Raw genomic sequence first — 24,871 nt, forward strand, 5'->3', positions numbered from 1 at the left:
GAAATTTTTCTTTATATTTAAAGTTTAGGCTATGTCTTTCAGTTGGTCATACAGATTAATGAATGCAGGACTTTGCCAATATATAAATTCTATTCTTGCCTTATTTTTGAAAAGTTTTCATGGATCATAGTTTTAAATTTTAGTTGTGTTCTATTGTTTTGTTTTTTCTTGTTTAGAGACTCCAATTATAAATAAGTTTTTTCTTCTTGTCCTAGCTTCCATTTCAGTCATCTCTCTGATCCTTTTCACTTATTTCTTTATATCACTTTATATTCTTCATTATCTTCCTGCCTTTGTTCTGCCCTTTAAATTTCCATTTGTACTTTTTTCCTTTAGGCATCTTATAAATTAGTCTTCACTTCATTATCTTTTTATTTATTTTCTGAGCTCATTCAACTCTCTTTTCATTTCTTCCTGGTGTTTAATATATATGAAGATATTTAATTAATTTTTGAGTTACAGTTTTCTGCTTCATGCTTGTTGTTTGGGGGGTTGGGTTAATCAACTTAGTTGTTTTGGTTGTCATTTTTGTTTTTGTTTTGTTTTCTTATTGTAGCTTGTGTAGATTTTGTATGTTTTAATTCATTCATTTTGTGCAATTGAGGTAGTTTATAGAGCTTTCTCTTCTGCCATTGTAACAAAGTTCAGTTTCTTTTACAGACAGCCTGTGTTGGGGTTGTTTGTTTTTGTGGTGGTGGAGGCAATTGTTGAGTCCTCCATTATTTTGCTTCTCTTTTTTTGTGCTGGATTGTAAATTTTCCACTCCTACTGTTTTCCTGTTCACTGCTCAATCTCCAAAGGGCACCCCTTCCTTCCTTTTACCTTCTTTTTCTTCAGAAAAAATGCCTCTACGTCACCTTGAATCAGGTGCCGTTTTAAGGTCTTTCTTTCGTCAGTTCTCTCTAATCTACCAATACTCAATGACATTCGTTTCAGTTTTGAGTCATTATAGATGGATTGAATTTTTTTCTCCTCATTCTCAGTATATATTCTTTTTTCTTTGCATGCCTAGTTATTTCTTACTGGATGCCTGACTGTGAATTTTGCATTATTAGATGCTGGATACTTTTGTACTTGATTAATATTCTTGAGCCTGTTAAATCCAACAATATTGCAGAGCTTTGTTTTGGAAGCAACTTGGTCCTTTTAGGTCTTCCTTTTAAGATTTGTTATGCATAATGTACTGAATATTGGAAATTTGCCAAGAGAGTAGATTTCAGGTGTTCTCACCACCAAAGGAATAAAAAGGTAACCATGTCATGAAATGATATGTTAATTAGCTTGACTGCAGTAATACTTTTACTATTTATATGTAAATAAAATAATCACGTTTGTACACCTTAAATATATACATTTTCATTAAATAAAATAAAGATTTGTTAGACTCAAACAGAGCAGTAGTTAGTCCAGACTATAAAGGCAAGATTCTGTGTACTTCACACAAAGGCCGGGAACCCTAAAATTATGTGCGCTGGCTCGGGCAAAGGCACTATTCCTGGCCTCCTGTGAATGCGGAGCGCTGTTACTTTTAATCCTTTCAGCTGTCCTTTTCCTCATCATGGGAAGTTTTCTGACACAGAAGTGTTGACTAGTACTCAGCTACATACTCAGCTACATACAAAGTGTTTTCTTGGTGCAACAGTCTCCCTTCTAGTACTCTGTCTTTGGTTTCTAGTTACCTTGATTTCTCTGGACTTTTCGGCTTCATGTGTTCAACTCAGAGACTCTGCTGAGGTTCACCTGGCTTCCCCCTCCCTGTGTCACAGCCTGGAAACTATCTCAAGTTACTGAGTTGGGGCAGATGCAGGACTCACTTCCTTTGTTTCCCATCTCTCAGGATAACTTTCTATCTTCTTGATAACTGCTGTTTTATATTATTTTGTATGGGTTTTAATTTTCTGTTTTTGTTTTTTGTTGTTTCAGTTAAGAGTTTAAAACAGGTCCCTGTTACTCCATCTTTACCTGAAGCAGAAGTTGGTTCTTTTAAAAAAATATGAACAACTCAAGACAGTTTCTGTTGATAAGGTTGTAGTCAAGCAGACCAAAGGGCTAAAGAAAAGATACTGTAACTATACAAAAATGAAGTAATAGGAAATGACTTAAATAGTAACAAGAAATTTTCTCCTCCAAGTGGGGTTGTCTTTAAAAGGGCACATTGTAAACAAATAGGACAAGAATTTCCAATTGACATTCAGGTCCCAGTTTGATAGCCATGTAATTTGTTTATAACTTACACCATTAGAGGTGATGATGATTTTTTATTCTTTGGTCCTTTGGTTTTTCTTATCTTCCTGTGTTCTTGTTCCAGTCAAGGATATAATAAGAATTTATAATAGCAAGTTAAGCCATTAAAAAAAATTATCACCTTTAAGGGACAAATAAAAGGAGGTATAAAAGATTTAGTAGTCTGTTGGATCCTAGGTCTTTTGTCAGTATCTTTAGATGGTTTTGACTTTTTTCTTAGCTTTTCTCTTGAGATTTTTTTGTTAAATTATCAGAAAACATGCGTTGATAAGTCCTCTTGGCACTTTCATTGATCCAAGTTCTCTTTACTTCAGATTACTCTAGGAAGTTTATAATACAGTTTTTAGTAGATTATTTAATTGAATCTCTGAATAATATTAATGTGTTTTTTGTATGTTTTTAGTAGGTGTAATTATCCAAAAATTCCATCACGTGAGTTTTAATTACAGCGCTATGATGTAGTTTCTTGGTGTTAAAGTCTTTCACATATATGTACTTGTTACAGACATCACAGCGATTTTCTTCAGTTGATGAAGAAGCAAAACTTCATAAGACTATGTCTCAAGGAGAGATTACGAAGTTGGCAGTGAGACAGAAAGCTTCAGATACGGATCTAAGGTATAAAGCATACACTGAGAGTTAATAGGGGTAATATAATTTTATTTCTTAATTCTCTAGAGTTATATACTGAGCCTCTTTTTAAAAGCCTAGTTGGTTGAACAGCTAGTTTTGAAATTTAACTGTTTTCAACAAGTATTAAGTACCAACTCTGTGACAGGCACATGATAGTTCAGATATCTAAAATGAGCTTTGTCTTTCTATATGTTTAGTAGTGTGATTTGGTCAAAGTTTTTAAATCATTATATGACTTCTGATTTTTTGTTGTCAAAGAAAAGAGATTAGACCAGATAAGATTTAAAATATTTTCCAACTAAGTAGTCTACAAATTGAACTGGAAACAACTTTTAGGAAATAATTATGTTCTCTTTAAGAGAGTATATAGAATTATTATTTGTCAAATAAATATCGTTGTCTCTTATTGTGTTGTATAAGTCAGTTGGGCCCTCACTGATCACTTGAAGATCACACTGAAATCTATCTGGTTCATAACCCTATTAAAGACAACTTCCTTGGATTGTGGCTATAGAGGCGTAATCCAAAGTAGCCCAAATCCAGAGCAGATTATCCTAGAGATCAAATTTTGGCAAACAAGATAACATAGTAAAAAGAACATATAGCTGCAGATAACAGACTAAATATATAAACTTCTTTTTCACTTCTTCCTCCAACATTGGTAAAATGACAAAAGCTATATAAGATAAAAAACAAAAACAAAAACAAAAACAAAACAAGAGGAGACAACAATAACAAAACCCTGGAATCCAAAAAGTAAATAGACAAATTCTAAATGTCTTGGTAGGAGAAAGCTGATCCCTAAACCAACTAAGTAAAGCTGAGAAAGAAACATCAGGTTGACTGATTTTCCCCAATCCCAGCAGAAAACAGATTTATTTCCTGGAAAGTATAAAACAGAAGATCCTTGCACTGGGAGGCTACCAGATACAGTTGAGGCCTGGGGTACCTACGTGGCACAGGCAATTTAGTGAATGTTTACATACTGAATGTTCAAGATTGCCCAGCTTTTTTTCTTTACTCAGCTTCCTTGACATTTCACGTACCCTCTAAGCAGGTGGTTCAAAGAGTCTTTAGGACATTTTGTCCCACCCCCTAGGAAAGACCTAGACATATTGGTATCAGAGGGTCTCCCTATAAAACAAACCAGCCAGATAACCTTACAAGGAAGACCACAGTTAGGAAGGTTCACCAGTGCACACGAGAGCTTTCAAACAGCTTTTTTTAAACCTGTTTTTGATTGCCACACATTTGAGGAAACATCTTACATGAAATTAAAACTAATGGATAAAATACAACTTGGAAGAAATTAACTATGCAAGGGAAAGAAAACTTCGAGAGGCAAGTACAGCTATCAACAGACCTTCTGCATAAATAAACTACGTCCGTGAAACCAGAATGCGTGAAAGAAACATTCATAATAAAAAGAGCTTTTGAAAATCAAAATTATAATAGCATAAAGAACCAACTCAAATGAGTTACAAAGAAAGCTGAGGACATATCCCAGAAAACTAAGCAAATAGACGAGATGGAAGAGACAAGAAAAGATAAAATTAGAAGAGTAGTTCAGAAGATCCCATGATTTTCTGATAGGAGCTCTGAAAGGTAGAACAAAGAAAATGGAGGGGAGCAAATCATTAATAAAGTAATTCAAATAAATTTTACAGAACAAAAAGACATAAGTTTTTAGATTGAAAGGGCCTACTGAGTTCCTAATATAATGGATGAAAATAGACCCGTACCCAAAGACCTGTTGTTATAAAATGATAGTAACAAAAGGAATCTCCATTGTGAAGGTGAAAGTAGCTTTTCAAATGATAGTTGTACAGCAAGCACTGAAGGAAACCACACCAGATTGGAGCAGGTTAGAAGGCTCTGGGAGAGATTTCAAGAACATGAAACGGATAGAGAGTACCTACTACATTTGAAAATGTTGAGAGGGGTTATACACCAATGGGGAAACACCAATGAGGATATACGCCAACTGGAGGTGTATTGTATGTAGAAAAGGAAACAAATGTAAAACAAAACATTTATTAACTTTAGAAAAAAGTAGGTTATGCAGGAAACTATGTGACTCAGTTATGAATATATTTACATAATAAAAATAGTGAATGTTACTAAAAGAATATACTGTATATTGACCTAACTATAACTATGTATGGTTCTATTGGGGGGCATTCTGTGTTTGTGGAGGGGTTAGAACAAAAGTGGTAGAACATGCCTAATCATTATGTGTGGTCACAAATACGATAGCAATATAGGTAAATATTAAAGTAATTAGTTAAATCAATTCAAAAGGGTTGCCTGTAGGGAGCAGAAAAGGAATGAGAATGGCAGAAGGATGCTGTTATTTGTAATAAGCCTTGTAGAAAATTTGTCTTTACCTTATATGGACATATAGGTTTAGTAATAAGCTTTGGAAAAAAGAACATGGGCTTCAAAACCAGGTAGACCTCATTTTAACTCCCAGTTCCATCAGCCTTCTGAATCTCAGTTGGCTCATGTGTAACAATAAAAAATACCTATTTATCATAGTACAACTGACCCTTAAAACATGTTTGAACTGTGTGGGTCCACTTATATGCACATTTTTTGCAGTAAGTACATACAATACTGTAAGTGTATTTTGTCTTCCTTGTGATTTTCTTAATAACATTTTCTTTCCTCTAGGTTAATTTATTGTAAAAATACAGCATATGATACATATAATATACAAAATATGTGTTAATCGACAGTTTATGTTATCGGTAAGGCTGCCAGTCAACAGTAGGCTACTAGTACTTAATTTGGGGGGAGTTAGAAATTATATGCGAATTTTCGACCGTGCAGGGAATTGGTGCCTCTAGCCCCCATATTGTTCAAGGGTCAGCTGTAGTTGTAAAAATTAGACGTATCATATATAAAGTGTAACACCTGGCTTCTAGTAGATGTTCAGATGTTTTTTTTTTTGATTGACTCAATGAACATACGAAGGAACAAACAAATTGATGTGCAAATAAGCCTCCTAGTACAGAATTAGGATAGTTGATATATGGTCAATACATGTCAGCTGTTGTTATTATATCAAGGTGTTTCCTTGATTTATGTGATAGGCGAGAGTATATAAGAACTAAGAATGAGACACTCTAGCATATAGGTGTGATTCTCAACTTTGTCACTCACAGGCTTTATGACCTTGGGAAAATTACCTACCTAATGTTTAAGTCTTCAGCTTTTCACCTGTAAAATGGTTATAATAGTTGGAAAATACACTTGTTATAATTAAATAAAGTAATCCTATACAAGCAATTAAGACAATGCTTGGAGCAAGATAACTCAAATAAGTGGTGGCTTTTGTTAATAATATTGATGATTCATGAATATAAAAGAGTACCAGTAAAATGTTTATCATGTAATGGTAAGTGGAAAGATTTAAAATTGTTATCTGCATCATGATTACAATGATGTAAAAGTGGGCATGCTATGGATAAAGCCGGGAAGATGATTACCAAAAAAAGTAAACTAATGTGTTTCAGAGTGATGGGATATCAGTGATTTCTTTAAAAGTATTTTCTTTCTTGTTAAGTTGTCTATACACTAAATCCAAGATGAAAGGAAAGCAAAAATGAAGAGATACCAGTTTAGGAATTAGAAAACCTGAGTTGGAATCCTAGTTCCACTATTTTGTAGTCATTTATTTTAGGGAATTATTTAATGTCTCTGGGTCTTCTTATTTCTGTATTCATGATGAGGAAACTATGTACCTTTCAGATGAAGTTTAAATGTAAAATTGAAAATTAAATATGATTAAATGTGTGAAGGTTAAATGAAGAAGTGCACATGATAGGTCTTTATAATGTAGCTTAAAGTGATGTGCAAATATTACTGGGATGTGTTAATTTCCATTTTTACCTTTGTTTTTTATTTTTATTTTTTAAATAGACCACAGAGAGCTAGGATGAGATTCTGGGCCAAAGGGAAACAAGGGGAGAAGAAGACTACCAGAGTGAAACCTGCCACCCATTCAGAGGTTTCGGCACTCTTTCCTGGTTCAGATTTGATTCCAGCTCATCCGTTTCCAAATGGTAAAAATAGACAAAGGATGGAGATTGTCTTCATACTTCCTGTTTACTCTTTCTGAAAGTTTGCTATTGCTTTAGTATTTGTAATGGCAATCCTGTTGACTAGATATCCTAATGAGATAGGACCAGGATTGTTAAATCTTTCCTTAACTAAAAGATAATTATAAAATTACATTGTATCTATAATGTAATATAAGTTCAAAGGAAATGTGGCACAAAACAGTGAAGCAAAAACTACTTCAAGAATGATTGTGAATCTTTGGTTAGACTGTAGTTTTATAAAGTGTTAAAGTTTGGCCATCATGCATTCACTTAACAAATTTATATTACTAATAAAAATTAATAATATAGCAGCTAATATATGAGTGGTTACTGCGTACAAGGCACTGTACTAAGCATATATGCGTTAAGTCATTGATCATCTCAACAATTTTTTGAGGCTGGTATGATTATTATTCCCAATTTATAGATGACAAAACTGAGGCACACAGAAGTTATCTACTTATATAGTAATTGGCAGCAATGAAATTTGAATCCAGGCAGTCTAGCTCTAGGGTCAATGTTCTTAACCACCATGCTATATATCAAGTACCTATAATGTCAGTGTGTGGAGTTTTATAATGGTAGCTCTTATTTTAACTTTTGGGGGCATCAATCTTAACAGGACCCAACAGTTAGTTCATCTGTTGAGAAAACTCTCCAAGGATTCCAGTAAGCCCACTATTAGATTACCCCATTCTTCCTAAGCCCTTTGCTCAAGCATGATGAACGTTTTTAATTACTGTGTGAAGTTGTCAGCTATCTTCAACAGGGATATACATCAGAGGTGGCTATGTGGTAATGAGTGTGTGAAATACCAGTGAGTGGGTGAAATACCAGTATTGAATGAATAAAATAGAAAGAGGTCCTAGGAAGAAAGTTATTATCGCATAAAGAAAGATAGAACAGACATAATTACAGTAAGTAAACAAAACTTCTTTATCTAGAATAAGATAAAGGGACAAGGAGGAAAGATCATTAAGCTTCATATAGGAATGAATGAGCCAGAGGCACCTGTGTGTCAGAGGGAAAGATGGTAGAAATGTAGTTAGAGCCTTGTTTTTGTGTCTTGTGGCTTTGCTCCTATTGGTTGGCAAACTGATACGGATAAAACCAATTATGAATTATGTAAGTGAATACTACAAGTTCAACTTAGAAGATTTGGAGTTTCTCATCATTACTTTATGAAGAGGATCAATTTCTTTTATCAGGTTTGCAGTAATCATTCTAAATTTTTCATGTTTCACAGTTATAGTCTCCACTGCTAATTTCCAAGATGGAAGCGTAAAGGTCTTTAGTTGAAGCATATATTATTAGCAGACGTCATTGTGTGTTTCTTTCATAAGGCTATGTGTATAAAGATTAAGATTGTAGATTTTCAGGAAAAACCACAAATTTGTGGAGACTAAACAACATACTTTTAAAGAACAACTGGGTCAAAGAAGAAATAAGAGGAGAGATCAAAAGATACGTAGAAACAAAAGAGAATGAAAATACATCCTACCAAAATTTTGGAGATGCAGTAAAAGCAGTTTTGAGAGGGAAATTTATATCATTACCCTAATCATTATCCTATCCTATCATAATGATACCTATTATTATCATCTCAAGAAACAAGAAAAATCCCAGATAAATAACCTCACATTACACCTTAAAGAACTAGAAAAAGAAGAAAAAATGAAACCCAAGGTCAGTATAAGAAAGGAAATAATAAAAATCAGAGCAGAACTGAATGAGAGAACAAAAAGACAATAGAAAAAATATGACAAAGAGCTGGTTCTTTGAAAAGATTAATAAAATTGACAAACCCTTGGCTAGAATCACTAAGATAAAAAGAGAAAAAACACTAATAAACAAAATCAGAAATGAAAGGGGAAGTTATCACCGGATGCCACAGAAATACAAAGGATCATCCAACAATACTATGAAGGACTATATGCCACCAAATGCAATGACCTAGAAAAAATGGACAAATTCTTAGAAACATATAGCCTTCCTAGACTGAATCACGAAGAACTGCAAAATCTACATAGATCGATCACCAGTAAGGAAATAGAATCAGTTATCGGAAACTTTTCCAAAAGCAAAAGTCTGGGACCGATGGCTTCACTAGTGAATTCTACCAAACCTTCAAAGAGAATCTAATACGTGTCCTGCTCAAACTCTTCCAAAAAATAGAAGAAGAGACAATAATCCCTAACTAATTTTATGAGGCCAACATTACCCTGATATCAAAATCTGGAAAGGATAATACAAAAAAAGAAAACTACAGACCAGTATCTCTGATGAATACAGACGCAAAAGTCCTAAACAAAAATTCTAGCAAATCGAATACAACAATGCGTTAAAAAGATTATTCATCATGACCAAGTGGGGTTCATCCCAGGAGCACAAGGATGGTTCAACATACGCAAATCCATCAATGTGATACACCACATAAACAAAATAAAGGACAAAAAGTGTATGATTATATCAGTTGATGCAGAAAAAGTGTTTTCAAGATACAACATCCATTTATGATGAAAACACTTAATAGTAAAGGTCATATATGACAAACCCTCAGCTAATATAATTAACGGTGAAAAACTGAAGCTCTTTGCTCTACATTCAGGAACACGACAGGGCTGTCCTCTATCACCATTCAACAGTGTTGGAAATCCTCACCAGAGCAATCAGGCAAGAGAAAGAAATAAAAGGCATCCAAATTGGGAATGAAGAAATTAAATTGTCACTCTTTGCAGATGACATGATGCTATATAGAGAAAACCCTAAAGACTCCACCAAAAAGCTATTAGAAACAATCAACCAATACAATAAAGTTGCCGTCTACAAAATCAACGCACAAAAAAGTCCATTGCATTCCTATATACTAACAATGAAATCTCAGAAAAAGAAAGTAAAAAAACCCCAAACAATTCCTTTTACAATTGCAATAAAAAGAATAAAATACCTACGAATAAACTTAACCAAGGATGTGAAAGACCTGTATGCTGAAAACTATAAGACATTTTTAAAAGAAATTGAAGAAGACACAAAGAAATGGAAAGATATTCTGTTCTCATGGATTGGAAGAGTCAACATAGTTCATATGGCCATATTACCCAAAGCAATATACAGATTTAATGCAATCCCCATCAAAATCCCAATGGCATTTTTTAAAGAAATAGAACAAAAAATCATCAGATTTGTATGGAACCACAAAAGACCCTGAACAGCTGAAGCAATCCTACGAACAAAGAACAATGCTGGAGGTATCACACTCCCTGACTTTAGCTTGTACTACAGGGCAACAATAATCAAAACAGCATGGTATTGGCAGAAAAACAGACACACAGATCAATGGAATAGAATTGAGAACCCAGAAATACAACCACGTAAATAATGGACAGATAATTTTTGACAAAGAAGCAAAAAACAATGAAGAAAAGACAGCTTCTTCAATAAATGGTGCTGGTAGAATTGGAAAGCCACGTGCAAAAGATTGAAACTGGACTGCTGTCTGTCACCATGTATTAAAATTAATTGAAAATGGATCAAAGACCTAAGCATAAGAGCTGAAAAAATAACCTGCATAGAAGAACATAGGTGCTAAACTTATAGACCTTGGGTTCGAAGGGCATTTTATGAATTTGACTCCAAAGGCAAGGGAAGTGAAAGCTAAAACAAATGCATGGGACTATCGAAAATTTAAAAGCACAGCAAAAGAAACCATCAACACAAAGATTTTTGCAAACGGCACCTCCCATAAGGGGCTAATATCCAAAATATACGAGGACCTCATACAACTCAACAACAAAAAAACAACCCAATTGAAAAATGGGCAGAGGACTTGAAGAGACATTTCTCCAGAGGACATACAAATGGCAAATAGACATATGAAAAAATGCTCAACATCAGTAATCGTCAAAGAAATGCAAATAAAAACAATCATGAGATAACACCTCACCCCAGTTAGAATGGCCATCGTCAACAAGACAAATAGTAACAAGTGTTGGAGAGACTGTGGAGAAAAAGGAACCCTCATACACTATTGGTGGGAATGCAGATTGGTGCAGCTGCTGTGGAAGGCAGTGTGGAGATTCCTCAAAAAATTAAGAATAGAATTACCATGTGACCCAACATATGACCCTCTCCTGGGTATTTACCCAAAAAATCTGAAAACATTTATCCATAAAGACGTGTGCTCCAATGTTCATTGCAACTTTATTTACGGTGGCCAAGCATAGAAACAATCAAAATGTCTTTTGATAGATGAATGGATAAAGAAGTTGTGGTATATATACACAATGGACTACTATTTGGCGGTAATAAAATATGAAATAGTACCAGTTGTGACAACATGGAAAGATCTTGAGATTATTATGCTAAGTGAAATAAGTCAGACAGAAAAAGTAGAGAACCATATGATTTCCCTGATACGTGGTATATAAAACTGAAAACAACAAAAGAACAAGACAGACAAATGAAGAAACAAAAACTCATAGACACAGACAATAGTTTAGTGGTTACCAGAGGCGGGCTCTAGAAGAGGGTAAGTAAATGGGGTCTAATATATGGTGATGGAAAGAGAACTGATTCTGGGTGGTGAACACACAATGTGAAATATAGATAATGTATTACAGAATTGTGCACCTGAAATCTATGTAACTTTACTAACAATTGTCACCCCAATAAACTTTAATTAAAAAGAAAGAAATATGGAAAAAGATTGTAGCTTTTTATTTATCTTTGGGTAGGAATTTATTAAAGTAGCCCTTGTTTTAGTGGTGAAATAGGATTATAGACAGTTTCTTTAGTAACCATTTTTTATTGTAAGAAAGATAATGACTTTGCTAAATGAAATAATAGATACTTATATATCTAGGTTATATAATGGAATTAAAATCAGGTGGTACCAGTTTGAATATACTTGTATTCCGTATCTGTATAATTTTTATTCCGGTGCCATATCTAAGACTTGGTTTGTCTCACTTCCTGCCTGAGGTGGAATTAAGCATTTAGTAGGAAGCTACTTCTTTTCACCCTTATCAGAATTGGCTTTTAGGTGGGATGAGACTATACCACTGGACAGAGAGTAAGGTGGTGAATACATGTGGGATAAACCACCAGATATGTGCAATGAGAAGGGGTCAACATTCTCATCAAGCCCACTAGGGTTTTGGCAAATCCAGTGTTGTTCTAGATTGTAATGGACTGCATGGAATCCAGTTTCTCTGGTGTAAAAAATTGCAGAAAAATTCTGTTGTGCTTTCCAATTTTATATACAAAGCCAATTCATTCCAGGAATTCTCTGAGAACTTCAGACAGTTATTTGGGAGATATATAAGAAAATCCTAAATACAAAAGAGACCAAGTACAAGAGGCCAGTTGTTACCTGACTCTCTAAACAGGTTGCCAGGCTAACACCAGGTGTTATTACTGAAGCATTTATGGCTTTAGCCCCTAGTAAGGAGATAATAATTACTAAACTTCACTGGTTTGTTGGACTTTTATGTAGCTGGATGTTCTTTCAAACAGAGTGAAGCTATGAATGGTTAACAATCATCATTTAACATTCTAGTGTGATTGTGTCTCTGGTATCTGGGCTTTAGTTCTATAAGACATTTCCATCCTGGTTTTTAATATCAGACCATTTCCTATTGAAAAATGGTAATTCTTAAATACGTTTTCTGTATAAATGTGCAATCTGAATTTATTGCTTTAACTGACCTCAAACATTAATGTTACTTTGCTCTTCAGATATTTACTTGCGTTTCCTACAGTGACTTACCAAAGGAACTTAAAAAGAAGGATGTGGCGATTTCAATATTTTCACTAAATTTCTTTTCTTTCTCTTCTTTCTTTTTTTTGTCTACTCTGTCTTGAATTGTAGAATCAGCTCATCGTCACCCAACACCTCCTTTGAGCCCAGAGCTGCCTGGTAGTTGCCAGAAGGAGTTCAAGGAGAACAAAGAGCCTTCTCCAAAGGCAAGGCGCAGGCGCAGTGTGAAGATCAGCAGTGTGGCCTTGGAGTCTGTGCAGCAGCAGAACGATTCCGTCCAGATCATAGCGAGCGCCAGTGATTTAAAAAGCATGGATGAGTTTCTTCTGAAAAAGGTACCCTTTGCATGCTGAATCAGGCCCATGAGCAGTTTGACTGTGGAATATTTGTATATGTCAGAATATGGCCCCTAGAGATCAAGATGACAAACGCTTCAGTAAGTTCGATGGAAGGCGCAAATGAATTAGTATGATATGCATTAGTCAGACTGGGCAAACAGGATTTACAGTTTTACGCTTTACTGTTAACTTCCATTTTACTATAGCTGTCATGTTATACTTGTATATTTTATATGTGAAGGTGATGCTATTGCATCCTTGAAGTTGTTTTCCTGTTAGCAGAACTGTAGAATCATAAGTGTTAGAAAGGTCATTAGAAATCACCTAATAACAATAAAACTCTGGCTATCGTGCTTTTATCTGGGTCCCATAACAGCGATGGCTTGTACTTTCAGGGCAGTCATTGTTGAAGAAATAGTATGTGTCCAGTGTTGCATTCACCTCTTTTCAGTTAGTTGATTGTGTACAAAAATTCTTTCTGTGGTCCCCAGATGAACGACCTAGATAATGAAGACAGCAAAAAAGACACACTAGTGGATGTTGTATTTAAAAAAGCCCTGAAAGAATTTCGGCAGAATATCTTCAGCTTTTATTCATCTGCATTGGCGGTAAGTTGGACAGTATTAGGATAGATTCAGTAGCTCAACATAAGAAAAATTTGTTATACTGTAGAAAATAATACAGAGGCCATGTTCATCTAGAGGTTGCTCTAGTTCCTTGCTTCCTTGAATTTACTTGAGTAGTTTTCTTTTCCCCCTTAGGTATATTTTCATCTTAAGATACTGAATTTAGACATTCTGAGTATGATTCTATTTCAACCAGTGGCTCTCTACTATTTTGACTTATCATTATCATTTAGCTCTAGCTTCTGATTCTTACATGTATGGAATTATTATACCATTTTTTTCCAGTGGAATTAGAGCAGTTTTGTTCACTGGTTTCTACGTATCAGTTGACATCGCTTTCAAAATCACTTTCAAATTTACTTTGTACTTTTTTTTTGTATTGGTTGTGTTTTAGAAAATTTATTTTTGGTGCTAAATTACATAATAATACTTTGATCTATAAAATATTTATTAGTATTTACAAATTATCACATTTATTCTATAAAATAATAATTTATATTTAATTGGGTTTTCTTTTTTGATCTATTATTCATTGTGAAAAGAGAAATCAAGAAAACTTTCTTGTGTATCCTTTTTCATTCTCAATGTAAGATTTTTGCCTTTTAAAAATAGGAACCATGCAGTCTGAAAGACTTGAATTTCAAGAACATAATAAATTAGTAATCAGGGTACTGCAAATGACTAGATTTGGGTAGGGACAGTGTCGGCCATATTTTTCTAATCCTGCCCAATTACTTATGCTTCCTACCTGTATTTCCTAGATTAGGGAGGGGCTTAGAGTTATTAGATGCTGCAGTACACTTGAATCACATAGGAATAGCTAACATTATGAAGCAGAGCTTAATGGTGGTTTTCTAACCCTGGATCAAAAAAGTTCAACTCCTAATTCTGAGGAGGTGAAAGACAAATTCTAAATGTATAGAATTTAGAATTCTGTTTTGTTTTGGTCACTTAAAGTCTTTCTTTTCCTGTAAAGATTCCAGACCTCATTTAAATAAGTTAAAAGGAATTCCATGTAGATTACTCCTCAGGTAATACGGTGTTACTCTAGGCATATCACTCTTCTTTGGAAAAATAAAGAAGGTTACCTAGTAAAATATTATTAGGCAAGGATTCAAGGATTCACTCTTCTTTTTTTAAAATCAAATTTGTTTGGGTGATATTATTTAATGAGATTATATAAATTTGAAGTGTACAATATTATAATACATCATCTATATTGCATTGTGTGCTTATCACCCAGTCAGTTCTCCTTCCATCACCCCCATTACCTTCTTCAACCCCCATTATCTTCTTCAACCTTCCTCTACTCCTCTTCCCCTCTGGTAATCATACTGTTGTCTGTGTAAATGAGATTTTTGTTTATTTTGTTTATTTGTTGCTTTCTGTTTTATATCCCACACATGGGTGAAGTCATATGATTCTTGTCTTTTTCCATCTGACTTATTTTGCTTAGCATGATAATCTCAAGATCCAACCGTGTTGTCGCAAATGGCAGTCTTTCACCTTTTTTTATGGCAGAGTAGTAGTCTTATTATGTATTTGTACCGCATCTTCTTTATCCAGTCACCTGTCAAAGGACATTTTGGTTGTTTCCATGTCTTGGCCACTTTGAATAATGCTGCAGTGAACATAGGGGTACACATATCTTTAGTGGTAAATGTTTTCAGATTTTTTGGGTAGATACTCAGGAGAGGGATTGCTGGGAACTTCTAGTCTTATTTATTTTGGGAACCTCCATACTGTTTTCCATAGTAGCTGTACCAATTTGCATTCCTACCAGCAGTGTAGGAGGATTCCTTTCTCTCCACATCCTCTCCCACACTTGTTATTATTTGTCTTGTTAATGATAGCCATTCTAACAGGTGTGAGGTGATATCTCATTGTGGTTTTGATTTGCATTTCCCTTACAGCTAGTGGAGATGAGCATCTTACATCTGTCAGTCTTCTTACATCTGTATGTCTTCTCAGGAGAAATGTCTGTTCAGGTCCTCTGTCCATTTTTTAAATTGGATTGTTTGCTCTGTTGTTGTTGAGTTGTATGAGTTGTTTATATATTTGGGATATTAACCCCTTACGGGAGGCATTGTTTGCAAATATCTTCTCCCTCAGTTGGTTGCCCCTTTGTTTTGTTGATAATTTCTTTTGCTATGCAGAAGTCTTTTAGTTTGATACCGTTCCATTAATTTATTTTTGCTTTTGCTTCCCTTGCCCTTGGGGTCAAATTCATAAAATCCTCTCTGAGACCAAGGTCCATAAGTTTAGTAACTATGTTTTCTTCCACATATTCAATTGTTTCAGTTTTATATTTAGGTCTTTGATCCATTTTGAGTTAACTTTTGCGTATGGTGACAAATAGCAGTCTAGTTTCATTCTTTTACAAGTGGCTTTCCACTTACCCAGCACCATCTATTGAAGAGACTTTCTTTTCTCTGTTGTATGGTTTGGCTCCTTTGTTGAAAATTAGTTGCCTATATAGATGTGGGTTTATTTCTGGGCTCTCAATTACATTCATTTGGTCTTTTTATCTATTTTTCTGCCAATACCAAACTGTTTTGATTATTGTAGCTTTGTAGTATACGGAGTGTGATACCTCCAGCTCTGTTCTTTTTTCTTAGGATTGCTTTGGCTATCTTGGGCCTTTTGAGGTTCCATACAAATTTGATGATTTTTTGTTCTGTTTTTTAGAGAAATGTCATTAGGATGGGGAATGCATTAAATCTGTATATTGCTTTGGGTAATACAGCCATTTTAACTATGTTGATTCTTCCAATCCATGAACACAGAATATCTTTCCATTTTTCCTTATTCAGTTTCTTTCAATATCTTGAGTCTTGATGTATAGGTCCTTCATATCTTTTGTTAAGTTTATTCCTTTTTTGTTTCAATTGCAAATGGAATTTTTTCATTTCTTTTTCTGAAATTTTGTGCACTGGTTCTGTACATTGATTTTTTTATCCTGCACCTGTGCTGTGTTTGTTTATTGTCTCTAATAGGTTTTTGGTGGAGTCTTTAGGGTTTTCTCTATGAAGAATCATGTCATCTGCAAAAAGTGACAGTTTTACTTCTTCATTCCCAATTTGTATGTTTTTTTATTTCTTTCTCTTGCCTGATTGCTCTGGCGAGGACTTCCAATATTATGTTGAATAGCAGTGGGGAGAGGGGACATCCTTGTCTTGTTCGTGATCGTAGAGGAACAGCTTTCAGTTTTTCACCGTTGAGTATGATATTAGCTGAGGGTTTGTGATGTGTGGCCTTAATTACTATGTTGAGGCACTTTCTATCCCGTTATATGGAGCGTTTTAATCATAAAAGGATGGTATATCTTGTCAAATGCGTTTTTCCATCTATTGATATCATATGATTTTTATCCTTTATTTTGCTAATATGGTGTATCACATTGATTGATTTGTGTATGTTGAACCATCGTTAGGCCCCTGAATGAACCCCACTTGATTGTGATGTGTTATCTTTTCATTGTATTCATTTTGCTAGTATTTTGTTTAGGTTTTTTGTATCTATATCAGAGATATTGGTCTGTAATTTTGTGTGGGGTGTGTGTGTGTGTTGTTCTTACCAGGTTTGGGTATCAGGATAATGTTGGCCTCATAAAATGAGTTAGTAATTATTGCCTTTTTTTCAATTTTTTGGAAGAGTTTGAAAGGATGGGTATTAAATCTTGAATGTTTGGTAGAATTCATTAGTGAAGTCTTGGACTTTTACTTTTTGGGAGGTTTTTGATGACTATTTTAATTTCCTTACTGTTGATCAGTCTATTTAGTCTAGGAAGGTTATATATTTTTAAGAACTTGTCCATTTCTTCTAGGTTATCGAATTTGCTGGCATATAGTCTTTCATTGTATTCTTGTATAGTCCATTGTATTTCTGGGGTGTCCGTTACAACTTCTCTTTCATTCATGATTTTGTCTATTTGAGTCTTTTCTCTTTTTTCCTTAGCCAGAGGTTTGTCAGTTTTATTCATCTTTCTTTTAAAATGATTTACATACTTTTTTTAAAAAAAAACAGGACTTTATTGGGGGGACAGTGTGTACTTCCAGGACTTTTTTCCAAGTCAAGTTGTTGTCCTTTCAGTCTTAGTTGTGGAGGGTGCTGTTCAGCTTCAAGTTGTTGTCCTTTCAGTCTTAGTTGTGGAGGGCGCAGTTCAGCTCCAGTCCCAGGTCCAGTGGCCATTGCTAGTTGCAGGGGGTGCAGCCCACCATCCCTTGTGGGAGTTGAACCGGCAACCTTGTGGTTGAGAGGATGCGCTCCAACCAACTGAGCCATCTGGGAGCTCAGCAGCTCAGCTCAAGGTGCCATGTTCCATCTTAGTTGCAGGGGGCGCTGCCCACCATCCCTTGCGGGACTCGAGGAATCAAACTGGCAACCTTGTGGTTTAGAGCCTACTGGCCCATGTGGGAATCGAACAGGCAGCCTTTGGAGTTAGGAGCATGGAGCTCTAACCACCTGAGCCACCCGGCCGGCCCTGTAGTCTCAAATTTAAGTCACATGTTTCCATATCTTTAAGTTTATTTTTTGGAGATTTTCCATTTTCTTTCTGAACTCCTTTGTTATCTTGGTTATTCATTGTGCTTGATGGATTATTTCTCTGCCTGGGCATTCCTGTAAATGAAAGCTGCCTTTTTAAAGAATTTTAGTTGACAAGTAGAGGTTTCTCTTTCATTTTCCAATAAGTGGCCCTGAGGCATGGGTTTTTTTTTTCCTCTTACCTGCACTCCTGGGACTTACAGGGTCTCCATGGGGTGGTGTTGCCTAGGTAGTGGGAAATCCTTGGTATTCCCCAGGAGGCAATTGTCCTCTTTACAACCAGGTTGCCTTGGTTGTGTCACCACACCCATGGTTTGAAGAGGTGGGCTATGTGTCTCCTGTGTGTTCCTGGCACCGCCATCCTGTTGCCAGAAGCCACAGGCAGGGTTTCTTTGTGTTGACTCAGCTGTTTCTACTAGGCTGTTCCACAGCGGTGTGTGGGTGGGCGGGAATTCCTGTGTGTGGCTCTTCATGGTTTTAGCCACAATGAGTACAGACAATTTAGGCTGCCACGTTTTTGTTTAGCCCTTTTGCGATCTGCAGAATGTGGATTTTGATGCCCAGTGGGCCACAGAGGCATGGAGTGTGCAGATGACCTATTTGTGATATCCTTCATTTGATGCTGGCAGGCATTGGAGCATTGAGAGTTTTTGGCACCATTTCTCTGCCCCTGACTCTTAGTCCAGCCTCAGTCCAGCTCCGATTGCTGTCTCCGCCCCTTTCTCTCTAGTCTCGTTTGCCCAATGGGGGCTGTACCCAGCCCTTCACTGCTGTCCTTTTTGCTGGAGCCATTGCAAGGGCGAGGCTGTGCCCAGCTTCTGTCTCTGTCCTTTTCCCTCACCAGCCTGTCTCTGCTGTTTGCATGGATATGCCTACCTTCCGATGTTCCTACTCCATGTGTCAGATGTGCCTGTGTCTGTTGAATAGAGAATCCTTTATTGTCCAACTTGTTCTAACTTCAAGGGGAGAGACTTGGCGGTCCTCCCAGACTACCATATTGCTGATGTCACTCCACTCTTTCAATTTTAGCGTAGAGCTATCTAAACAAGATTCACTTCTGGGGAGATAGGTAATTAAGAGAGATACAAGTAATCATTATACCTAAATACAGTTAAAAAGCCAGACTTGTGGCAGTAATTCCCAGGATGTTTCAAATTACTGCGTTAAGCTGTTGGTATTTTACTAAAATTAGCAAGTTTTATTCAGCAGACATTTCACGGTGGAGTGGAGCTTACAAAAATCATATGAGTTCATAGGCATGCCCATTAGAAAGTATTTCATGTTCCTAATCTTTATTCTGAATACTGCCCAATGCAAGTTGAATCAGTCTTCTGTATTTAAATAATTCTTTCATAAAACCTTGTATTTCTTCTTCTATTGCTTATTAGATAGATGATGGGAAAAGCATACGGTATAAAGACCTCTATGCACTATTTGAGCAGATTCTGGAAAAGACCATGAGGCTTGAGCAACGTGATTGGAATGAGTCTCCAGTCAGAGTTTGGGTCAATACTTTTAAAGTGTTTTTAGATGAATACATGAACGAATTCAGGACTTTGGATTGTATACCCACAAAGGTAAATATGGTATATTTTCATTTCTGAAAAGATTCAATTATGAACTCTTCTTAAGGGTCTGTTTGGGACATCTGGTATTTGAGAACAAATTGCAGTGAACGTGTCAACTTAGCATTACTTGATATTTAGCAAACTCCATTCTGTCATAAGTTATTCTCTAAACCTTCTGAAGTTAATACATTCTTCACTGAGGTCGAATATGTTCCACCCTCAAGAGATCCCCTCATCTTTGATGGAGATCAGGACTTGAATTTCCTTTTGTAAAACACTGGTTAAAGATGTGAATCATTGTATCAGCCAGCTAGTGGCCTTTATGAGAGGACCAGCAAATCATATTTCTCCTTGAATCAGGTTTTAGGAAAATTTGTGTTTCTAGAAATCTATATAATAGTAATACCTTTATTTATTGAGTGCCAGAAATTGTACTAGGTGTTTGATATTTTATTTAATTCCGCTTCGGCCCTGTTAAATAACGATTATGAAATCCGTAATACAGAAGAGCGATCAGGCTTAGACAAAGTTAGCAAAGTGTTTCTTTTCTCAGTACCCCAGCCGTAATAATTAGGTATCTAATTATTATGTATTAGTACTATTAATCCTTTTTGTTGATTGTTTCATTTTATTTTGTTATTCTAGTTTATATGTGTTTATATTTACAAACTGTCTTAAGTAACTTTTGAAGTAGTCAGGTATGAATAAGTCCTTGAAAGTTCTTTTATTCTAAATTGAGGGTAAGGTCTTTATGTTGTGCAGTAGAAGATTCTCACTAGATTTATACTGCCTTTGTTTATAATTTTATAAAGTTTAGGCTTGGATTGTTCTAGACTATGGTTATCAGAAAATGTCATATGTAAAAGAGCTTTTCCATGTACCACGTGATAGCGTTTTATATTTAGTTCTGAAATAAGAGAATTTTCTGGAGCCAAAATATGGAAAGTCCCATCTTTAAAATTATAATCATTTAATTAATGATTAAAATTATCATTTATGTTAATACGGCGATCATCATTTATATTAATACGGCGTGGCTTCTGGACAGAACTGAGGTTTCAAAAGACAGCAATCTCTAAAGTAGCCTTCCATTCTGTTGCACTGTGTTTTACCAAACTTCCAGATTTCTCACATTTGTTTACTAGCACTTCATGTTTCCTCTTGAAGAGTAAAGAGCTACTTACTCTGTTACCTTTTGAGTAAAAATCTTAGCGCTTGCAAAGAAGTAAGAAAGTATCTTGATCTTTGTTATATCGCAATTTCTGTATTTCTTTCCCACCAGGTGCCAAAAACAGAAAGAAAGAAAAGAAGGAAAAAAGAAACTGATTTAGTAAGTCATAATCTTTTTTTATGTTATAAAAAAGTAATTTTTAGACCAGCAGTTTGAAGTATATACAATAGCTGTGCATAGAAATCTGTTTTACATCTGTCTAATATTCCTTGCTGGAGCATTGGGTTGTTTCTAGTCTTCTGCTGTTACAAACAATAATGGCACAATAAATAATCTTGTGTGTGTGTGTGTGTGTGTGTGTGTGTGTGTACATGTAAAAGAATGGAGGGGGATTTCTCAAATTGGAATTACTGAATCGTGTGTAAAATGCATCTGTTATTTTGATAAATATTGCTTCATTTCCCTATAGGAATAATCTCATTTTTAAGTTTCAAAAAGAATATATGCAAGTGGGTTGTTAAATTTAGATTTTTGCCAGTCTTATATATAAGGAATATTTTATTTCACTGTAGTTTTAATTTGTTTTTCTCTTATTATCAATGAGTGTGTCTCTTATGCTTAAGTACCATTTTTTACCATGGTCTGTATGTTTATGTTTGTTTCCCATATTTTTATTGGGGTTTTGGTCTTTCTCAATTTCTAGGAATTTCATGTATGAGGGAGCTTACCTTTTGTTTGGGATATAGGTTGCAAGTATGTTTCCCAGTTGCCAGTTTTCTTTTCACCTGGCTGTCGGTGTTATTTGCTGTGTAGAAGATTTTTACTTTTATGAAATTAGACTTACCACATTTTTTCTTCATAGGTTCTGAATTTGGAGTCACAGTTAGACTTTCCCCCACCTAAAAATTAAAAAGAAATTCTCAATTTTTTTTCCTAACATTTTAATGGTCACATTTTTTTACATTTAAATTCTAATCTTTATGGAGTTTATCCTGGTATATACTGTGAGTTACGAATCTAATTTTATCTCCTACTAAATCCAGCATCATCTATTTAAAAGTTCATCTTTATCCATCTCCTTTGAGATGTTACTCTTTTTATAGTCTAAATTTCCCGTTATGCTTGGATCTTTTTTATCCTGTTCCATTAGTTGATCTGAATATGCATGAGCCAATTTCACACTACGTTAATTATTGAGCTTTTATTATGTGTAATAATTGGCAGGCCTAAGTCCTCCTTAATTACTTTTTTTTTTAGAAATTTTCTGGCTATTCTTAACTTATTCTTTCATATGAACTTTGAATTTAATTGTCTAGTTTTAGGAGGGAAAAATCTATTAGTACTTAGGTTTCCTTATATTTATAAATTAACATAATGCTGATATCTTTATGATTTTGAATCTTTTCATCTTTCAAGTCTATTTTTGTGTCCTTCAAGAGGGTTTTAAAGTTTTTCACATACAGGTTTTTACTATTTCCTTTTACATCTGTTCCTGAGTATTTTATCTCAGCGGAGATAATCACTGTAGTTAATAGTATAGTGTATATCCTTCTACCTCTTCTGTCGGCGTATATAAATTGTTTAATGTGGTGGTTCTCGAAGTGTGATCTGGAGGCGTTTCTGAGACTTTTGGGGGAGATTTTGCAAGATCAAAACTATTTTCATAATAGCAATAATAATAACTATTTTCTTTCTTTAGTGAGTTGACACAAAAGCAATCATGGGTAAAACTGCCTACACCTTAGCACACATCTAAAGGCGGTTGCTCCAAATGGGAATGGGAAATACGCAATAGCTGCAAATGAGAGTTGTCTCAAAAACAATCACTGTACAATTGAACTGTAAACTGATCTAGCCTTTTTAAAAATTGTGACAAATCCCTATAACATAAAATTCACCATTTTGACCATTTAAAGTATACAATTTAGTGCAGTTTAGTATACAGTCATGCACAGCATAAGGAAATTTCACTCAATCACTAGCCCTGTCTACTAACCATGTCTATGATATTATAGGTGGCCTTACAAAATTAAAATGGAACTGAAAAATTCCTATCACCCAGTGACATCATAGCTTTTAAAACGTCATAACACAGCCCTTTCCTGACGTGTTTGTGGTGATGCTGGTGTAAACACACCTACTGCACTGCCAGTCGTAAAGAAGCACAGCACATACAGTTGTGTACAGTACACAATACCTGACAATGATAATAAATGACTGTGTTACGGGTTTCTACATTTAGGGTCCTATACTCTTCATTGTGGTTTTAAAGTATACTCTCTCTACTTGTACAAAAAAAAGCTGTAAAGCAGTATGCCGTGCCTCATCTCGTGTTCACCGCATCTCTTGATTTTATCATTTTCTCTTGTCTTGATTTAATCTTGTTTTATAAATTCAGTGCAGCCTGAGTGTACAGGGTTTATAAAGTTCACAGTACAGTCATTCACTCCCCACTCACTCACTGACTCACCCAGAGCAACTTCCAGTCCTGCAAGGTCCACTCATATAAGTGCCCTATCTGGTGGACCATTGTTTATCTTTTATACTATATTTTTACTGTACCTTTTCTATGTTTACATATATTTAGACACATAAAAACTGACCATTGTGTTATAATTGCCTACAGTATTCACCACAGTAACCTGCTGTACAGGCTTGTAGCCCAGGAGCTCTAGGCTACCCCACGTAGCCGCGGTGTGCAGTGGGCTGGACCAGCCAGGTGTGTGTAAGTGCACTCTGTGATGTTCCCACAATGACAAAATCACCGAAGAACACATTTCTTAGAACATCCCCGTCTTGTGCAGTGCATGACTATATTTACTACATTGGGCAGCTATCACAACTGTATATTAGGCTGGTGCAAAAGTAATTGCGGTTTTTGCAAATATTTTTAACCTTTTAAACTGTAATTAGTTTTGCACCAATCTAATAATTCCAGAATATTTTCATCACCCCCAAAAGAATAAGCAATCACTCCTCATTCTCTCTTCCACTCAGTCCTGAAAACCACTAATCTACTTCCTTTTTCTATGGATTTGTGTATTATGGACATTAATACTGATAAAAACAAGTCATACCATATTGGACTTTTATGTCCATCTTCTTTCACTTAGCATGTTTTCAAGATTCATCCATGTTGTAGCATGTACAGTACTTCATTCCTTTCTATAGCCAAATAGTATTCCATTGTATAGATATACTACATTTTATTTATCCATTCCTCAGTTTATGGATTTCTGGGTTTTTCCACTTTTTAGACATTATGAATAATGCTACTATGAACATTTGTGTATACAAGTTTTTATGTCAACATGTTCCACATTTTTCATAAAAATCGCTTTTACTTTATTAACAAGCTGTAGTTATAGACTTTTGTATTTGGCAGATGTTTTCTGAAAATGAACAAAGTGACCCTCTCACTTTAAGGAAAACACCTGACAATATTTGTTGTCAGTGGTAAAGTTTGAGCTTTTAAGCAAAAATTAGAATTATGGAAAACTTGTATCTGCCACTGAGTGTGACAACTTTCCAGTAAAGAGTTTCCTGATGAGATTGGTGGTAATATGAAGGAATGTGACTTTTTGATAGTGTGTAATGAAACGCGTCAACATTTGGAAGAGCTTCACTCTTCCAAACTCAGTGCACCAGTGTTCTCCAGCTGACCAATGCATAATACTATAAAGTCATGTATAGGTAAAATATCCATTTAAAGTGCAGGATAAACCAAAAGGTTTTTTTTTTTAAAAAAGAGCTTTATTAAGGTCAGTGTACTTACAATGTAAGTTATCCCTTCCAAGTATATAATTCAGTGATTTTCAGTAAGTTTACACAGTTGTAACCATTATCTCAATCCAATTTTAGAACATTTACATTACTCCAAGA

The 24,871-nt window shown here is 35.2% G+C and overlaps 1 protein-coding gene across 3 annotated transcripts in view; it reads left to right on the forward strand.

Moving 5' to 3' along the window:
- Positions 1–24,871, forward strand: part of MYO9A (myosin IXA) — a 262,019-nt gene that overhangs the window by 200,366 nt on the left and 36,782 nt on the right. For all 3 annotated transcript variants that reach the window (XM_081050331.1, XM_081050332.1, XM_081050333.1), the window contains 6 exons: positions 2,750–2,862; positions 6,802–6,944; positions 12,853–13,076; positions 13,571–13,687; positions 19,639–19,827; positions 21,101–21,148. In XM_081050331.1, the coding sequence (XP_080906457.1) occupies positions 2,750–2,862; positions 6,802–6,944; positions 12,853–13,076; positions 13,571–13,687; positions 19,639–19,827; positions 21,101–21,148 (834 nt within the window). The remainder of the gene's footprint in view (positions 1–2,749; positions 2,863–6,801; positions 6,945–12,852; positions 13,077–13,570; positions 13,688–19,638; positions 19,828–21,100; positions 21,149–24,871) is intronic.

Source organism: Rhinolophus hipposideros, assembly GCF_964194185.1.
Source record: "Rhinolophus hipposideros genome assembly, chromosome: 5".
Classification (NCBI taxonomy): Eukaryota; Metazoa; Chordata; class Mammalia; order Chiroptera; family Rhinolophidae; genus Rhinolophus; species Rhinolophus hipposideros.